The sequence below is a fragment of the Bos taurus genome, chromosome 16 (assembly GCF_002263795.3).
Source record: "Bos taurus isolate L1 Dominette 01449 registration number 42190680 breed Hereford chromosome 16, ARS-UCD2.0, whole genome shotgun sequence".
NCBI classification, from domain to species: Eukaryota; Metazoa; Chordata; class Mammalia; order Artiodactyla; family Bovidae; genus Bos; species Bos taurus.
Window position 1 is genome coordinate 71,526,405 of NC_037343.1, and position 20,822 is coordinate 71,547,226.

Sequence of the window (20,822 nt, forward strand, 5' to 3'; positions counted from 1 at the left end):
ATCACGGTTTTGAGGTTGTTTTTTTTTTGTTTTTTTTTTAAGATTTTTAGAAAATTTGTTTATTTGACACGTGTGGATTTGATGATAGCTTTCTGTCTTTTTAATAGAGATGATTTGAGCATGTGCTTAGTTGCTCAGTCATGTCCAGCTCTTTGCCACCCCATGCACTGTTGCCCACCAGGCTCTTCTGTCCATGGGATTTTCCAGGCAAGAAATGCAGCAGTGGGTTGCCATGCCCTCCTCCAGGGGATCTTTCCCACCCAGGGATCAAACCTGGGTCTCCCACATTGCAGGCAGATTCTTTACATCTGAGCCACCAGGGAAGCCCAAGAATACTGGAGTGGGTAGCCTATCCCTCCTCTAGGGGAACTTTCTGACCCAGGAATCAAACTGGGGTTTCCTGCATTGCAGGTGGATTCTTTACCAGCTGAGTGACCAGGGAAGCCTAATTGCCCTTTTGTTCCTTGATACATGAATGATCTAATTTGAGGTTGTCAGCTGTGATGATTATGCTTTTTAAACTTTCTTCAACCAAACTAAACTGTGCTTGTTGGAGGTGCTATAGCAATGTTGGGTATTTGATTTCCCAGTAGATTGGTTAATGATAGTTACCTTGCTTCTTAGGAATAAAATTCATAAAAAGTGTTTGTATCAGCTTTCTGTGCTGTGAAACAAATTACCACAAATTTAGTGGCTTAAAACAGGACCCATTTATTATTTATTGTTTTACCATTTGCATGAGTCAGAAGTCCAGGCGTGACTTCACTGGGTGCCCTGCTCGTGTTGTCACAGAGTTGCGGTCAAGGCGTCAGCCAGGGCCAGTCTTGTTTGGGATTTGGGTGCAGGGTCCCCTTCTAAACTCATGTAATTGTTGGCAGGATTCATGTCCTCACAGCTGTGAGACTTGTGGAAGCCTCAAGGCCAGAAGGAACATCTCTTACCTTCAAGACTGTTTTAATGGACTTAGCTGATGAGGAGTGATCTACCCAGAATAATCTCCCTTTTGATGAGTATAAAGTCAGATCATTGGACCTAAATTACATCCTCACAATCTATTACTTTTTCCATATTCCATTAATTAGAAGCAAGTTACAGGTTCTGTCCACACTTTAAGGGAGATTACACAAGTTGTGGAGACTGGAATGGGAATGGGAAAGCATGATTAGATGAACCATTGTAGCAATCTGCCTACAGATGGTGGGTCTTTATTTTTTACTTTATTAAATATTGAATAGGTATTATATCTATATATTATGTAGGGTGTATAAAGATATCAAATATCCAAGTATAAACTTATATGCAGAGTACATAATGAGAAACGCTGGGCTGGAGGAAGCACAAGCTAGAATCAAGATTGCTGGGAGAAATGTCAATAACCTCATATATGCAGATGACACCACCCTTATGGCAGAAAGTGAAGAAGAACTAAAGAGCCTCTTGATGAAAGTGAAAGAGGAGAGTGAAAAAGTTGGCTTAAAGCTCAACATTCAGAAAACTAAGATCATGGCATCTGGTCCCATCACCTCATGGCAAATAGATGGGGCAACGTGGAGACTGTGGCCGACTTTATTTTTCTGGGCTCCAAAATCAGTGCAGATGGTGATTGCAGCCATGAAATTAAAAGACGCTTACTCCGTGGAAGGAAAGTTATGACCCACCTAGACAGCATATTAAAAAGCAAAGACATTACTTTGTCAACAAAGGTCCAACTAGTCAGGCTATGGTTTTTCCAGTGGTCCTGTATGGATGTGAGAATTGGACTATAAAGAAAGCTGAGTCCCGAAGAATTGATGCTCTTGAACTGTGGTGTTGGAGAAGACTTTTGAGAGTCCCTTGGACTGCAAGGAGATCCAACCAGTCCATCCTAAAGGAGACCAGTCCTGGGTGTTCACTGGAAGGACTGATGATGAAGCTGAAACTCCAATACTTTGGCTGCCTGATGCAAAGAGCTGACTCATTTGAAAAGACCCTGATGCTGGGAAAGATTGAGGGCAGGAGGAGAAGGGGATGACAGAGGATGAGATGGTTGGATGGTATCACCAACTCGATGGACATGGGTTTGGGTGAACTCCGGGAGTTAGTAATGGACAGGGAGGCCTGGTGTGATGCGGTTCATGGGGTCGCAAAGAGTCGGACACGACTGAGCGACTGAACTGAACTAGCACTCAGTTTAGAAAACGGGACATTACCAAAGCTTGTAAAGTTCGTGTGTGCCCCTCCATGCTCGTGTACCTTTTCCTACCTTACAAAGGTAACCACCGTCCTGAATCTTTACATTTTTAACATGCTCTGTTTTTAAACAAGGTACTGTTTTATGCTGCTTGTTTTTGAATTTTATATGAAAAGAAATAATGTGTTTTTCTCTGACTTGTTTTGGTTATCTAAATTATATTCCTAAGATTCATCCATCTTGTTCCATAAAGTTATAGGTCAGTTTCACTGCTGTATATGTCAGTTTATTTTAATGTTAATGGAAATTTTTATTTTTTTTCCATTTTTTTGCTGCTAAAGCATTACTGCTATGAACGTTCTTGGACGTATTTTGATGCACCTATGAAAAGATTTCTCCAGGACACTGATTTTAAACTGGGGATGATTTTAGCTCCATTTAGCAATGTCTAGGGTCATTTATGGTTATCACAACTAGCATTTAGTGGATAAAGGCCAAAGATGCTGCTAAACATCCAACAAAGCACAAGACAGCTCCCCTCAAAATTTGAGAATTATTCCAAAATGTCACTAGTATACGGAGGTTGAAAACCCTTCTCTAGAGCAGTATACCTCAATCAAAACTGTGTATCTGCCCCCTGCTCCAATTTAGAAATATGTGAGGATTTTTCTGTTTGTCCCAGTGATAGAGTGGTTGGAGAGACTGCTGCTAGCCTAACCGTCATTGACTGGAGATGCTGAATTTTCTGAAATGCTGAGGATATTCCTGCTCCTATTAAAAGATACGGATCTAAAGTACTGCCTTGGAGTAGAATTGCATAAGTTATGTGCATCTTCAGTTGACTAGCTGATACCAGGAGTTTTTCCATAGTAGTTTTAAATTTACAGTATTTCCAGCAGGGTATAAGAGTTCTTGTTACTCTACATTTCCCCCTTGGTATGTTCTGGAAGTTATGATTGGAGTAATTAATACAATTAAACTTTATATATCTGCATATTTGAGTTTTGCTTATTATAGAACATAGTATTTGTTTCAGATGTGCAATAGAATTTGATATTTTATCTGTTGTGAAATCACTACAGTTAAGTCTGGTGATAGTTAAAATCTGTCACGTATATAGTTACTAATTTTTTTTTTCTTGTGAAGAGGACTTTTAAGATGTACTATCTTAGCAACTTTCAAATATTCAATATAGTGTTTTTAAAACTTGTTTTTTCTTCCAGTTTTATTGAGATATAATTGACATAAAACACTGTGTAGTTTAAAGTGTACAGCATGATGATCAGTATACATCATGAACTGATTATCATAATGGGATTAGTGACCATCCATGGTCTCATATAAATACAACATTAAAGAAATAGAGAAAATAGCTTTTTTTCTTGTGGAAAAAACATGTAGGATTTACTCTTGTCTTTCATATATATCATACATCTTATGTACATTTTATCCTTAAAACTTACGTATACCTGGAATTTTGTACCTTTTGACTACCTTCTTTCAATCCTCCGCCTGCCCCCACCCCCAGTCTTCTACCTCTGGTAGCCAAAAATTTGAAATTTTTTTGTTGATTTGTTAAGTATAATTGACCTACAAAACTCAGTTCCTTATACACTATACACTGATTCAATGTTTGCATATATTTAAAAATGGTACTGTGATAAGTCTAGTTGGCATCTGTCACCATAAAAATATATTACATAATTATTGGCTGTATTTCTCATATGGTACATCACATTATCTGTGGCTCATTTATTTTGTGTCTGATAGTTTAGACCTCTTAATCTCCCTTGTATGTTTCATCTTCCCACCCTCTTCCCCTCTGGTAACCGCCTCTTCTCTCGGTCTATGACTCTGTTTCTATCCAGTTATGTTTATTCATTTGTTTTGTTTTCTAGATTCCATTTATAAGTTAAATCGTACAGTATTTGTTTTCCTCTGACTTTTTTAGCTTAGCCTAATATCATCTAGGTCCATCAGTGTTGTTGCAAATGACAAGATTGCCTTCTTTTTTTTATGGCTAATATTCCATGGTATATATGTATGCTGCATCTTCTTTATCCATCTGTCCATTGATGGGAACTTAGATGCCCTCCATATCTTGGCTGTTGTAAATAAAACTGCAGCGTGACAGTTGCATAAATCTTTTTGAATTAAGTGTTCTTGTTTTCATTGGGTAAAAACACAGAAGTGAAACTGCTGGAACTTGTAGTTCTATTTTTAATTTTTTGAGGACCCTTCATACTGTTTTCCATAGTAGCTGTGCCAGTTTACTCTCCTGTCAGAAGTGCACAGTGTTCCATCTCTTCACATCCTCTCCAACACTTGTTACCTCTGGTCTGGATAATAGCCATTCTGACAGGTGTGAAGTGATATCTCATTGTGGTTTTGATTTTCATTTCCATGATGATTAGTAATGCTGAGGCCATCTATGTGTCTTTGGGAAAATGTCTATTCAGAGCTCTGCCTATTTTTTAATCAGAATGCTTTTTTTTTTTTTTACTATTGAGTTGTAAGAGTTTTTAAACATATTTTGGATATTAACCCCTTATTAAATACATGATTTGCAAATATTTCCTTCCACTCAGTAGGTTGTCTTTTCATTTTGTATGTTCTAAATACCAGTTTTTTGTAGGTAATATGAATTGCACATACCTTTTCATTCACAATCACTCTAAGAAATGTTTTCCCTTCAAGTCACTCCCTTTACCTTTCTCTACAGAAATCATTTTGGTTTCTAAAATTATAGATTAGTCTTGGCTTGTTTTTCATTATCATTTAAGAAATCATGCAGTATTAGACTTTTAATTATAGCTTCTTTACTCAGCTTTATACTTATGTGATACAGTAATGGTTTTTGTTACATATTACAGTAGTTTGTTCATTTCATATCATCATGATATTCTTTTGGATGACTGTTATAACAATCTGTTTATCTTTTATTTTTGATCAACATTTGAGTTATTTCCAGGATGGGGCTATTTAAAATAATTTTACTCTGAACTTTCTTTGCATATCTTTTGGTAGAAGTGTGCATATTTTCTGGATGGTAGTGCTGTGTCACAGGATATATTCAAGTTCAGCTTTAATAAATACTACCAAAAAGTTGTCTGTGGTGGTTTCCAGTTTATACTCCTATCAGAATAAGTGCCTTTTGGGGTTCACAGTACTTCTTGAATATATGGCTTGATGACTTTGGTCAGTTATGGAACATTTGCCATTATCTCTTCAGCCAATGACTCCAAGTACCCCTTTGTTAATTCTTTTTACCAAGTCTCATATATCTCTTCATTCTCTTCTGTATGTTTTGCCTTTTTATCTCTCCATACTTAGTTCAATATTTTCTTCTGGCCTGTCTTCCATTCCCATAATTCTCATTTACATTGTGTCTAATTGATATATTAAACTCATTCATTAAGTTCTTAATTTCATTTATTGTGTTTTTCCAGTTTCAAAATTTACATTTGATTATTTTATATATTGTAATTCTTCTTTAGGATCCTCTATCTTGTCATTGAAATTCTTTAATATGGTAATTATAGTTATCTTGAAATTCATGCTGCTAAGTCACTTCAGTCGTGTCCGACTCTGTGCGACCCCATAGATGGAAGCCCACCAGGCTCCCCCGTCCCTGGGATTCTCCAGGCAAGAACACTGGAGTGGGTTGCCATTTCCTTCTCCAATGCATGAAAATGAAAAGTGAAAGGGAAGTGGCTCAGTCGTGTCCGACTCTAAGCAACCCCATGGACTGCAGCCTACCATGCTCCGCCGTCCATGGGATTTTCCAGGCAAGAGTACTGGAGTGGGGCGCCATTGCCTTCTCCCTGTCTACACTGACTTGACTTAAATTCTTTGCCTCCCTTACCTTGATGGACACTGACTTGACTTAAATTCTTTGCCTTCTTTACCTAGCTGATGCTGCTCTTTGCTATTTAAGACTTATCCCTGATTTTTCTCCATTCTCATTGAAACTTGTGTGTTATAACCTATTCCTTGGTAGCCTCTCTGTCCATTCTAAATGTCTAATGAGAAATTCTCTTTAAAATTAATCTGGGCTTGAGACTTTGCTTGTGGTCCAGTGGTTAAAAATCTACCTACCAATGCAGGGGACCAGGTTTGATCCCTGGTCTGAGAAGATCGATCCTACATGCCACGAGGCAGCTAAGCCTGTGCACCACGACTCCTGAGCCAGAGCTCTGGAGCCCGTGAGCTGCAGCGATTGAAGCCCATGAGCCTTAGAACCTGTGCTCTGCAACAGCAGCCACTACAATGAGGGGCTTGTGCACCACCACTAGAGAGTAGCCGCTGCTCGCCACATCTTAGAGAAAGCCCGTGCACAGCAATGAAGACCCAGTGCAGCCAAAAGTAAACAGATTTTTTAAATTAATAAGTAAGTAAAATAAAGTTGACCTGGACTAGTCATGGAAGAAAGCAGCCATGAGGCAACATGCTTTGTTTGTTGTTGTTGAAACTGCCTTTTAACCACATTTAAAACATAATCCAGAACTTTGCCTGTTGTTTGCAGGCCCCACATAATCTGGCTGTCCCTTGCCTCAGCTCTACCAGCAACATGCTTTTTAAGCAGTGACTGTCTAACAGTATATTTCTCCTGCCTTACCTTCCTTTTCTCCCCACTCCAACCTTTTAAGAATTCTGCTAATGATTCCAGCATGAAAATTTCAGGTTAGAAAGGTAGGAATGTCATAAGGGAATCTGGGGAGAGTGTTAATGTCCATGAAGCACCCTTTATATGGTATCTTACTGCTGACGGTCTAGCTGATCCATGTGTTGTAAGGTATTTGCAGATTTAGGAAGGAAGGATCCTCAGGGTTGATAGAACCTAGATTTTCAGAGTTGCCACTAATAACAGTGTCTTCCTTTCTATATTACATCCTCCCGTTATAGGTGTTTATCCATTGCTATTAGAACTATTGGTCTTTTGCACAGACTACGACAAATACTTTGCCCTTCACCATCTTCCTTTTATGTTTACTTTGTCTTAAATATATCTTTTTTTTTTATTCCCCAGGCTGCCAGTACACCACTGAATCCTTTAAGTTTTCAGTGTGAATTTGTAAAGCTCAGAATTGACCTTCTACAAGCCTTCTCTCAACTTATCTGCACTTGTAATAGCCTCAAGACAAGCCCCCCACCTGCAATCGCCACAACTATTGCCATGACCTTAGGGAATGACCTTCAGCGGTGTGGTCGCATCTCCAATCAGGCATGTCTTAACTGTATTTTCAGTGCAGTTTTTATTTACACTTTAGAAGTTTTTGAGGTTAGTTGTGAGATCAAAAAAATTGTGAAATTTAGAAATCAGTGGTTTGACTCATAGGCAACAGCAAGTGCTTATAAACTCATCTGTCTTGCAAAACACAAGCTATGAAAGCTTATTAAAATGACAGAATGATTGATGATACCTCACTCCATGCTATATATTTATATAAAGAGAAAGGACATACATTTTAAAGAAACTTTGGGATGTTCACAGCTATTATTTATTTTAGTAGAACTTTGAAGAAGCTAAAAATGCACTGGTTTTTGTTTCTGTACATGGTATGTAAATTATTATAATCTTAAGCCCATTTGTGGTTTCATTTGCCACCTTTGTTAATCCTCAACAGTTCATAAAACTGAGTGAACTGAAAATGAAAAAGAGTTGAAGCATTTTTTGCCTTTTTTAATTGAGGATTTTTCCTTAGGTTTCAGTGTTTGTGTTGTTTACACAATAATGATAGCATGTTTGTTTATTTATCATAATTGATATGTTTCCTTCTTTATAGATGAAGCTGTCCATGGAAGAATTCCGAAGCCTTGCTTCCCGATATGGGGATCTTTATCAGGCATCTTTTGATGCTGATTCGGCAACTCTGAGGAATGTAGAACTGTATCCTAAACTTGCCTGATATTTCTTGTTCATCGGAAGTATTCTTTTAAATGTAGAATAAATACTTCAGATATGCTTAACTAAAATATACATTAGATAACTAAAATATACATTAAATAACAGATTTACAATGTGAAAGTCACTCAGTCATGTCCGACTCTTCGCAACCCCATGGACTATACAGTCCATGGAATTCTTCAGGCCAGAATACTGGAGTGGGTGTCCGTTCCCTTCTCCAGGGGATCTTCCCAACCCAGGGATCAAACCCAGGTCTCCCGCTTTGCAGGTGGATTCTTTACTAGTTGAGCCACCAGGGAAGCCCACAAATTTACTGTAAGTAATGATTTTTTTTTTTGAAATCTAGTATGAACAGTATAATTATACTTTTCTTTTTCAACCAAGCTTTTTAAAAGGTGGTGACTCAATGGTGGGTGGTCTTTTTCCCTCTTGAGTATCCAAAACCAAGGTCTGATCAGTTTTGAGGTCTTTGTGCTCACTTGAGTTACAAAACATTTTTCCACCAGAGAGCCATTTTCTCTCTTGCCTCACCTTCTTTTCTTCGCAGCTAACAACCCTAGATCCCATCACCTTTATTAATGATATATTCAGTTGTTTCAGTCATCACTTTTGTTCCCTAAGCCATCTTTAGTTCCCCATATTTTTTTATTAGCAGCCTTAGATCCTTTTTGAAAAGGAAAGAGATAAATTGATTTTTAGTTGTGGGACCTATACATCAATAATTTATGGCAATTTCCCTTACCCGATGGAAAACCTAATAAATGCTATGGACTCTCTCCCCTGAAAAATGCATATATGCACATACCCTCGCAGAGTTTGCATATCATTTCAGGAGGGTTAACAGATCCCTTGAGCCCCAGCCTAGGAATCTCCAGGGTAACCACTCTACAGACCCTTATTGTGGTGGTGGTTTTTAACTTTTATTGGTGAAACGCCTGTATCTGAGATAAAGAGCTTTTGTGAGTGAATCACAGAGCCTGTTGCTTGGGTTCCTCTTTCCAACATGAACCTCTGAAGCACCCTTCCTAGAACTATTACAGACAACATATATCCCTTAAAAGGAAAAAAAACAAAACTGCCACAGACTGTTTGAATTAGTAACATAGTTACCTTCACCAGGAATATAGTGATTTTCATCTTGCCTTATTTAATATTCAAATGTAAAGTCTGTAGTACATTTCTCTATTATCACGTATAACGTATAACCTTAACATAATTCAGACAGCAGCAGAGCTGTCTACTGATATCTCATGCAATTGAAGCCCTCATTTTGGACCCAGAATCAGCAAGGTATTTTTTTTTAAGGCTTTCATTTTTTATCTACAATTTATTTGGCTTTAAGGCCTTCATTGTAGTGTGCAGTGTCTTTGTTGCATCCTGTGGGATCTTTTGTTGTGGTGCCCGGACTCTCTGGTTGGGCATGCAGGCTCAGCAGTCGTGGCCCCTGGGCATCTCTCGTGGCACGTGGACTCTGGAGCTTGCAGGCTCAGCAGTCGTGGCCCTTGGGCATCTCTTGTGGCACGTGGACTCTGGAGCTCGCAGGCTCAGCAGTCATGGCCCTTGGGCATCTCTCGTGGCACATGGACTCGAGCTTGCAGGCTCAGCGGTTGTGACGTGCAGGCTGAGTTGCTCTGCGGCAAGTGGAATCTTAGTTCCTCAACCAGGGATCGAACCCATGTCCCCTATTTCTCAGTATATTATCAGTGAAGCATTCTATTTTTTTAATTATTATTTTTTTACAAAAGGATGTCTATTATAATATTCATTCATTTATTTTTTGAACTTTAACTTTTTGTCTTGTATTGGGTCATAGCTGATGAACAATGTTGTGGTAGTTCCAGGTGAACAGCGAAGGGACTCAGCCATACATACACATGTATCCGTTCTCCCCTAAACCGTGCTTCCATCCAGGCTGGCACGTAACACTGAGTAGAATTCCATGTGCTGTGCAGTAGGTCTTTGTTGCTTATCCGTATTGAAGACAGCAGTGTGTACATGACCTTCCCAAACTCCCTAACTATGCCTTCCCCCTGACCCCCGGCAACCATAAGTTTGTTTTCTAAGTCTGTGAGTCTCTTTCTGTTGTATAAGTTCATTTGTATCATTTCTTTTTAGATCCCACATATAATGGATGTCATATGATAATACTCCTTCTCTGTCTGACTTTCTTCACTCAGTGCGACACTCTTCAGGTCCATCCATGTTGCTGCAGGTGGCATTATTTCATTCTGTTTAACGGCTGAGTAGTATTCCATCGTACATATACCGCATCTTTATCCATTCTTCTGTCAATAGACATTTAGATTGTTTCCATGTCTTGGCTATTTAAACAAAGCATTTTAAATTTCTCTATCCTAAAGCATTGGCTTAACCATTTTTTTTCTAGGCAGTATCAAAATCCTGGCCTTCTGTTTTGAAGTCCTGTCTACTCTCAGACTAGGCCACTTGGCTGTTTTTTTTTCCCCACTTACCTGATTCATTCCAAACTTTTTAGAATACTGCGTGAGAGAAAATCTCCATGACCTTGAGGTCAGCAAGGACACAAATAGCAGTTACTATCAAGAAAAATATGTTTAATTGGATTTAAAAATTTAAACTTCTACTCTTTGAAAGATGCCACTAAGAAAATGAAAAGATAGGTTGCAGGGTGAAATTATTCTCAAACATATTCTGTCAAAGTTCTTGTGTTCAGAATATTAAGGAAACCATACAACTCAAGATAACCCAATTTTTAAGAATTGACAAGATTTTTTTTTTTAGATTTTATTTATTTATTTAGCTGTGCTGGGTTCTCGTTGCTGCTCAGGCTTTTCTCTAGTTGGGGCAAGCGGGGGTCCTCTCTAGTTGTGGTGTGTGGGCTTCTCATTGAGGAGGCTCATCTTGTTGCAGAGCACAGGCTATAGGGTGCTCGGGCTTCAGTAGTTGCGTCTCCTGGGCTTTAGAGCACAGGCTCAGTAATTGTGGGGCATGGGCTTAGTTGCTCCACGACCTGTGGGATCTTCCTGGATCAGGGATCGAAGCTGTGTTTCCTGCACTGGCAGGTGGATTCTTTAGCCCTGGGCCACCAGAAAAGCTCTTGACAAGAGATTTGAAGAGACACTTCAAAAAAGAAGACATATTAATGTCCAATAAGCACATGACAAGATGCTTAGTATCATTAAATATCAGGAAAATGCAAATTAAAATCACAGTGAGATAAACACCCACTAGAACAGCTAAAGTTAAAAAGCCCTCTAATGCCAAGTATTAATTAGTTGTAAGAGCTTGAATTCATACATTGTTGGGACTACAAAATGATTCAGCCACTTTGAAAACTGTTTGGCAGTTACCACATGACCACCAGTTCTATGCCTGCTTACTTAAGAGAAAAACATTTTTACAGAGACCTATACACAGATTTTCTTAGCAGCTTTATTTATAACAACAAAAATTGGAAGGAGCCAAATATGTCAAGAGACGAGTGAGCAAATAAATTGTAGTATATCCATACAGTGGAATATTTAGTCAGTTCACTCAGTCACGTCCAACTCTTTGCAACCCCATGTACTGCAGCACGCCAGGCCTCCCTGTCCATCACCAACTCCCAGAGCTTGCTCAGACTTAACGTCCATTGAGTTGGTGATGCCTTCCAACTATCTCATCCTCTGTCGTCCCCTTCTCCTCCTACCCTCAGTCTTTCCCAGAATCAGGGTCTTTTCCAATGAGTCAGTTCTTTGCATCAGGTGGACAAAGTATTGGAGTTTCAGCTTTAGCATCAGTCCTTCCAATGAATACCCAGGACTGATCTCCTTTAGGATGGACTGGTTGGATCTCCTTGCAGTCCAAAGGACTCTCAAGAGTCTTCTCCAACACCACAGTTCAAAAGCATCAATTCTTTGGCACTCAGCTTTCTTTATAGTCAAACTCTCACATCCATACATGACTGGAAGAACCATAGCCTTGACTAGACAGATCTTTGTCAGCAAAGTAATGTCTCTGCTTTTTAACGTGCTATCTGGGTTGGTCATAGCTTTTCTTCGAAGGAGCAAGCATCTTTTAATTTCATGGCTGCAGTCACCATCTGCAGTGGTTACTGGGGTTCTGACTAGGAAAGGTGCATTTTTGTGATTTTGTAACATATCTTAGTAAAATTTATTTTTAATTAAAGGAACACTCCTTTTGTATTGAAGGTGGAACAATGGATTCTGGTTTTTTACCCTTTTATTAGGTCACTTTGTCAAAGACCTTAAAATCATCACGCTTTGTTGTGTGGTATAGTTTTCCTTAAAGTTCACCATATAAATGAGGTTTGGTTCTTGTCTTAATGCAACTTAAGAGGTAGTACAGAGTAGGGAACAAAGCTTAGGAGCCAGCCAGATACTCATGCGCTTACAGCTAGGAGTGAGTAAATCCCTTATGACTCACTCCTAGCTGTATGAATATAGACATGTGATTTCATCTCCCTGAGCCTGTTACACATAAACTGTAGGTAAGTAATGATGCCTGTCTCTTAAGAGTGGTTGTGCTGGTGAAGTGAAAAACCTCTATAAAGTACCTAGCTGAAGCACCTTGCGCATAGTAGGCATTAAAAGGATAATAAGGGAGTGATAAGAGAAGTATTAACACAACATAGTTACCTGTATTGCATTTTCTAATAGCCCTGTTGAAGTTTAGTTAGAATGCAGTTTTGCCACCTCTTTCCATTTAGAAATACTTCGAAAAATATCTCTGGGTTTGGGGCAGTAGAGAGAAAATTGAAGAAATCTGGATAAAACTTTTTCCAGCGTGTTCCATATGGTAGCTCTCTGCTGAGCATTCTTGAGCATTTCACCTGCTTGCTTTGGATTCACGCCCTTTCCCCGCTGTGAGTACCCTCCACGCTTTTCATCTCTTCACATCTCATCCTTGCTGCTTGTGTGGTGATTTGTCCAAGATTGATGTCTTCTACGACATTCCTCACCTCCTCCCATAATCTGATGACTTGCACATCTTTATTGCTGATTTGGCCCTTGTCTGCTGGCTTTATTGATAGTTACCTTTTCAGATATCTTTCGTCTGTTTCACCTCATGGCAGGAACAATTTTTAATTAAACATTTTTCATCTAGCTAACAACCAAAGTGATTAAGACTTGTATAATTTGAAATCAGGTCTGGATTTGCATTCCAGCTTGTCACTTATTGTGACTGAAGGCAAATTACTTCACGTCTCCAAGCCTCAGTTTTCTCATCTGTGAAATGAAAATAACAGTGTCTACTTCGTTATTTTAAAGATTAAATGAGTGTGTGGAAAGTACCTGACACATTTTGACATTAAATTACTGTTTTCGTTGATTCATTGATACTGATTTTTGACTTCAGTTTCCAGGAATATGGGTCTACAGGAGCAGCCCATGCTGATAGTGAATATGAGAGAAGAATGATGTCTGTATATAATCATGTCTTGGAGGAGGTGGAATCGCTCAATCGGAAATACACCCCTGTTTCTTACATGGCAAGTCGCATTGGTTTCATTGAGGTTTTATTATGTGGAAGTGAGTTTTTGTCTGTCTCTGGCGCTTACTGTGTTGTGACTTCAGCACGTTAACCTCTCTGCCTGTTTTGTAACAGGGTTAGTACAGTACTTGCGGCATGGTAGTTGTGAGGATGGTAATCTGTGAAAGCTGCTACTTAACACATCTGTAGTGGCCACGTAGTCACACAAACATGTCAAATCTGCTCTACCAGAACGCAGATGAAACTATTTTTCCCCCTTTTTAAACTGTTTAACTGAGATTGCAGTTGTTCTCAACCTTGGCTACACTCTAGAATCACTTTGGAAGCTTTTTAAAAAATACATCAATATCCAGGCCCCACCACAAACCAGTTATCTTTGAATCTCTGCGAGGCCCAGACATTAGTATTTGTAAAAGCTCCCAGGTGATTCTATCATGACACAAGGGTTAAAAACCACTGGTCAATTAAAACAGAAAGAACCGGGCTTATTATCTGACTGTCAGTAAATCAGTTCCTGCCAGGCGATGCCAGTGCTGTCCTTTAGTACACCTGGCCACTTAGCCTGCTGAATCTCTGGTGCCTTTGGTTCTGTTGAGCACCTGCTCTTTATCCCCTGACTTTGCAATCACAGAAGACACTTGACACTCTTACCCAGATTTCCTCCTCCCTGTCTGGCCATTTCTCCAATGTCATATTCAACTCAGGTTTCTATAAAAAAATAGACATAGTACCTTAAGCAATGGCCATTTTCTCAGAGTTCTGCAGGCTGAGAAGTCCAGAATCAGGGTGCCAACCAGCTTGTTTCGTGGTAGGGCTCTCTTGCTAGCCTGCCAGCTGCTTTCTTGCTGTGTCCTTAGGAATTGGAGGGAGAGGAGGCTTTGAAGTCTTTTTCTCTTCTCCCGTCACGGGGACCCCACCCTTATGTCCTCATCGAAACTTAATGACTTCCCAAAGGCCCACCCTCAAATATCAGCACATTGGGAGTTAGGGCTTCAGCATGTGGGTCTGGACCCAGCAGCACATTCAGCCCCCAGCACCGCCTTTGAAATTCACACCCTGGAGGCGTCCCTTGTGCTGCCCACACCCTTGCGCTGCCCACACACTGGGTGCTGATTCCCTGTAGCTCTCTTCTGTATCCTGCTCTCCTCATTCTGAACTCGTCATTCATCAAGTGTTTTAGAAAAAATTGACAGGATGTGTCATTAAAGAGTCAGATTAGATATCAAGGTTAGAGACTCTGCTTTACACACTGCTTTCCACGTTAGATTGTCAGTATGTATGTGCTGAATTGAAATGACATAGGTAGCTGTTTGATACTGAAATTGGTTGCTAAGGACGGTTGTAAAGATAATCTTTGTAGGAAATAGACATATTTGTGTGAGACATTGGTTAAAATATTTTCGTATTTCCTCTAAGCTCCACCCTAAGAAGTTAAATAAATGCCACACAGTAACTTGAGTTTGATACATTTGAACCCACTGAATATAATGGAAGAAATGGGAATTTTCTGCTCAATAGGTGTGCAATGTAAGAGAAGACCCCTCGGGTCAAGTTTTACTGCTGCCAATCAGCAGATCATGATTTGAGGCAGATTTCTAATATCCTTTTCTGTGATGTGGAAAAATATCTACCTCATGGAGTTTTTGTGAAGTTTAAGTGAGATAATGCCTAATGCCTATCACATTGTCTGGCCCAGCATAAAAGGAGTGGTTACTAAATCTTGATTCCCTTTCCAAATTGTCTTTTATAGATTTGGTACTTTCTGAACCCAAAATTCAGTTCAACAAGTATTTATTGAATCCTAGGAATAGAAAAATGACGAAGAGGATCTTCCCTCAAGTTGTCCATAGTCTGATAAGAAAGAAAGATTCTGTAAGCAAATACAGTTCCTGTGCAGTGATGGAGCTCTGTGCAGAGTAGAGCTGCGGCACAAAAAGGAGAGTAATTCACACTGAAGGGTGGGGAAAGCAGGTGAGGTGCGAGCCAGAGAGAAGATGCGCTTGCATGTGGGTTTTCCAGGCAGGTAAGGAAGTGTGGAGAATGCGAGGCAGAAGACGGTATGTTCTAAAGCAGAGGCAGAAAATAGCATGATGTCTCCTGGGAACAGTGTGTTACTGCTGCAGTATAATGCCCAGGCTCTGGACTAGAGAGGTGGTGGGCAGAGGCCAGATGACAAAAGGCTCTGAACACAGTCTTCAGGAGTTTGGACCTTATCCTGTAGGCAGTGGGGGCCCTCTTTAGGAATTTTACATGGGGGTGGGAGAGAAGTGGTTAAGCTAAGACTGTACATTATGGCTCTGTAGAAACAGAACAGGTCGTGGCCTGGAGGGCATGGAATTAGAAGAGTGGTTACAAGACTCCTGCAGTTATCCAAAGTAAGGGCCACACGGATAAAATGGGAGGAAGAATGAGAAGAACAGATACATAAAGAGTGTTCAGGTGTGATATTTTCAAGGCTTGGTTTTGTTTTGTTTACTTTAAATCAGATGTGAGAGGATGCAGACATGACCTCTGGGTTTCCAGCTTAGAAGACCCTGTGCACAAGTGGTTGATACTTTACTGAGACAGAATACAGAGGGACAGTGGGAGAGGTGAAGGTTTTGTTTGTAAACCTGTCAAACCTAGACAGTTGGATAATAGGTCTGGTGTCAGAAGGAGATAGACTGCGATGCATGGAAGTTGTCATGACATAGAGATTTTTCATGTCCTGGGAGTGAAGAAAATTGCCTGTGAAGAACAAGTGGACCGAGAAGACAAAAGGACTGACGTGTCAACACTGAAGGAACAAGCAAAGGAAGAGAATCTTAGGGCAGAAGATGGGAGAAGGGAGCAGGCAGAAACAGTGAGGGTAGGGGCCGTGAAGGGGCATTTCATGGAAGAGGACCATTGTCAGGTGCCGCAGAAATGTCAGAAAAATCCAAAGGCTGAAAAGTATTGGGTTTGCAATGAAGAGAGTATTGGAGATGGACTAGTCCTCCTAGCAGGTTACTAACCATGCCGTGTGGTTATCATACCATGGGATATGAGATGTGATTTCACATCTCCAGACTGGCACGTTGACAGTTACCTGCAACTACATACCTCTGGGGTGGGCCCAGGGGCTGTAAATCTCTGACCTCAGCAGGAGTGATTGACAGATGTATGAGTTCCTAAGTGTTATCTCTGGTAACCTGCTTGGTGTGTACTTTCGTAATAATCATGAACATTTGAAGTTTTAAACTTCTTCCTGAAAGTAACTATTCATTGATGAAATTTGGAAATTTATTTTCACTTCATTTTTCTTTTTTTTTCCCCCAGCATACAGCATGCCTCTGCAATGCCATCATCTCTTTGCTGAAAGTTCCTCTTTCATTTCAGAGATATTTTTTCCAGAAACTTCAGTCTACCAGCATCAAGGTAATATAGGATGAACACTCAGGTTTAATGTAGTTTAATACTTTCTTCTGAAGATGACAGGGAGCAGAACTCTGTTTCGGGATCTTACCTTTGGTTTAGATAAAACTTACACTCTTCAGTTGTAAGCCTTTCCTTCATCAACTGATTTAGGAGTTAAACCTTCTCTCCTTTCTTACCTGACAGCACCCAATGCAGTGTGATAGGCATTTGGGTACCTGAAGTTCTGACCTGTCTTCAAGAATGATTTGAGTGGTATTCATCATAGTAGCCCACAAGGATCTTGAGCTGAATCCATGTCTAATCAGCCTGTTCAGACCCAACTTAGAATGAATCAGGTCCAGTGAAACATTACCAGCCCTACCTCCAGAGCATTTTTTTCTGTGAATAACAAGTTTTGAGGAGCTGGTCAGTGAGTAAGCCACTCAAAATTTAAAAGCTGTTTTGATTCAAAGAATGAAATTGTTGGGAAAGAGGGGAATTGTCACTTTGAAGAGATTCCCTGGATTATCCGTATCAGTAAATGTCTTCAGCGTACTTTTGGATCCATTTGAATGTTTTTGACTGCACATGATAGAACATTCCATTTCAGAATGACATGAATAATAAGGAAAATTGATTATCTAGATAAGAAGTCCTAAAGGCACCATGTCTCCAGGGTTGATTAGTTTAATGGCTCAACAACATTATCAAAAAGATCCAATTTCTTCCCTCATTTTATTTAAGTAAGATTTGAGCTTTCTATAATTAAAGTGTATTTAGGATTCTTAATATGTTTTTGAAAGAAAAACTAGTGAGGTTAAAAATGTCTTTGGCTTAAAAAAAATTTCATTGGAAATTGACTTTTTTTTTTTTGGGAAATTGACTTTTATACCATGGTGACTTGGTGGTGTATGTAATCCTAGAATTTTGGAGTCATTTGCATTTGCATTTAGTCTATTTAAAATTACCTAAGGCCAAAGAGCAACTGGACATGAAAATTTCCATAGTGCATTTCCCTGCTGGAGTTGGTTCATTGTCAAAGAAGTGCCCCACCTCATAAATTGGGAGAGAGAGAAGGGCCCTTACTGTTCTCTAATCCTCTGTTCCCCTCTGTTGGGGGTAAATTCAAATAAACAAAAATTGGTATTTTAAAAGAGGCGCTGGGGATAAGGAACCGTAGACTTTAAAGGTACAACTGTCTGGTCGTCCCAGCAGTCAGGTCATTAAAGGGGGATGTGTGTCTCTGTGTGCAAATACCATTTTAATCTGTGATCAGCGAATGGCACAGGTGTGTTTGTTGGAAGGAAGCTTGCTTTCGGTTGTGAGCATTCATTTTGGTGTTGGCTTTCCAGCTTGCCCTGTCACCGTCCCCCCGGAACCCTGCAGAGCCCATCGCGGTCCAGAATAACCAGCAGCTGGCACTGAAGGTAGAGGGGGTCGTCCAGCATGGGTCTAAACCCGGACTCTTCCGCAGAATTCAGTCCGTCTGTCTGAACGTGTCCTCCACACTGCAGAGTAAATCCGGGCAGGACTACAAGGTAATGTAGAAAAGAGGCAGAGCTGTGATGCAGGTTTTATCAACTCACTGATGGAAGTTTTCCATGGTTAAGCAGACAGTACTTCACCTTCCAAAGGACACAGATGGACATAAGTTAAAAGCACGTATTGTGGTGTGAGGGAGCTAATCAGCAACACTTCTCTTTTCCCTGCATGAACCAGTTGACAGACAAAGCATCCAGGCAGTGGAGTGTCACCCCTGTTAGAGCTGGAGGAAGCTAACTCAGTTCCTGGCAGCAAGGACTGCCTAGCCTTGTAGCTCTGAATTGCGTTCTCCCACCAGCCTCCACCACTGGAGAAGGCAGTGGCACCCCACTCCAGTACTCTTGCCTGGAAAATCCCATGGACGGAGGAGCCTGGTGGGCTGCTGTCTATGGGGTCGCACAGAGTCGGACATGACTGAGCGAGTTCACTTTCACTTTCACTTCACCAGCCTCCACCAGTACATACAAGAGCCTGCCCCGTGAAACTAGGAGGAGCAGTACCCTGAAGCCCAAAGGAGAAGGGAGGGAGAAGGTGCTTAGCACCCCAAGTCCAGCCCCCACCCCACAACCTACCAATCGGTAGCATTCACCTTCTCCCCTAGACACAGGTACTGTTCATCTAATGAAAGGTCCCTCCACATGGAGGGAAGCATCAGGAGTGGGGAATAACTCCTCCCTAACCCTTTGACCCCAAAAGAACACATCTGTTTATTTTTCCTTTAAGTAAATGGTAGCATGTTCAAAAAAAAAAAATTACTATATTGATATGCAATGATCAGATGAAGTAAAACCTCTTGTTAAGGATGTAGACTTAGGAATGTGCTGCTTTGAGAAATCATGAGGTAGATTAGCCAAAATCATGCTTACTTTGTTAGTCAAAGCTGAGATTCTGAATCTGTGCCCATGAGACACCAACGTTCCAAATGTAAAATGTTCTGTCTTTATAGACATCTCTTGCCAGTTGCTTGGAGATTTGTTCATCCTAAGTGGAACAAGGAAACAAGTGCGCAGTTGTGTGAACAGAGTTGTTTAAATGCCCAAATGGGTTTATTTGTCGGCGTCCGTGAGCTCAGGTCCAGAGCAAGGCAAATGGGGTATCAGTAAAGATGTAAAATAACAGCCACAGGAAGGTCTGGTGTAAGCCATCACTGCTTGCCTTACTTTGGTGACTCTCTCTCTGGGGGCTCTGTGCCCACCCTGAGAAGGCTCCGTCTTCATTCCCTCTCTCTCTTTTGACTTCCATGGCATAAAACGCAGCACCTTATGTGGCCACTCAGTAGATGTGTGGAGAATAAGGAAAAAATCATTTATTGTGTTTTTAGTACAATTTTCTTATGTTGCAGTGATCTCTGTTGTTACTCACAGAAGATCATAATGAGAATTTACATAGTTAGCTTATCCTTGTTTGCAGCTCTTTGCTCATTTTGAGTTTGAAAGAACAGTGGTGATTTCTGTTTTTCAAAAAACATACATTTAAATCGAGGTCTTTTCATTGTTGACTTTCCTCTCAAGAGACATTGCTGAAAGCCAAGAAGCTGATGTTAACAAGCCAGGTGGTACATGATTGCCTTATAATGTTACTTGTAGTGAGGTTGCAGCTTAAAATGCATCATCCATTTAGAGGGATCAGGTTGCCTCCTAGGCCTATTTCTGGTCCTTTTAAGGAAGTTCTTGTTTGGTGGACATATTCTTTAGGGAAATAAACATCCTACAGAATTTGAATGTGCAAATAAAAAACAAAAAAGGACTTACAGATAACTCTAAGATCTTGAATTGGTTGTCAACTTCATTTCATTAATGTAACATCAGTGTCTTTGGAAAACTGACCTCGTGATAACTGCCTGCAGAGACCCAAAGCTTCAGGGCACGTTTATATAATTAATCATACAACAAAAACATAGAGAAATCAGGTCAAATATTCATTCTGATTACCTCTATATGCATTCTTAGAATTAGTGTCACTCTTGACGTACTTCGTCTTGGGTACAGATAAGGGTACATCCACAGGTGTTATTCTGTTCTGTGAAGGACAGAGGTTTGAATATCTAGCTAAATAAGTGAACCAATGTGTTCATAATATAGTAATCAATATGTTTCATAATATATTATACTGATAGTCTGAACAAGACACTGATTTGTTGGGACTTCCCTAGGAGTCCAGTGGTTAAGATTTCACCTTCTAAAGCAGGGGGTGCAGGTTCGATCCCTAGTCAGGAAGCTAAGATCTCACATATCTTAGGGCCAAAAACCCAAAACATAGAACAGAAGCAATATTGTAACAAATTAAAGACTTTAAAAATGGTCCACACCAAAAAAGAAAAAATCTTGAAAAAAAAAAACAGTCAATTTGTTAAAG

General features: G+C 40.1%; 1 protein-coding gene across 1 annotated transcript in view; it reads left to right on the forward strand.

Annotated features, from left to right (window-relative positions):
- The window catches only part of INTS7 (integrator complex subunit 7), an 83,398-nt gene that overhangs the window by 59,937 nt on the left and 2,639 nt on the right, over positions 1-20,822 (forward strand). Inside the window, 6 exon segments of the mRNA NM_001076044.2 lie at positions 7,200-7,394; positions 7,957-8,060; positions 9,300-9,368; positions 13,416-13,548; positions 16,848-16,946; positions 18,278-18,463. Coding sequence (NP_001069512.1) covers positions 7,200-7,394; positions 7,957-8,060; positions 9,300-9,368; positions 13,416-13,548; positions 16,848-16,946; positions 18,278-18,463 — 786 coding nt within the window.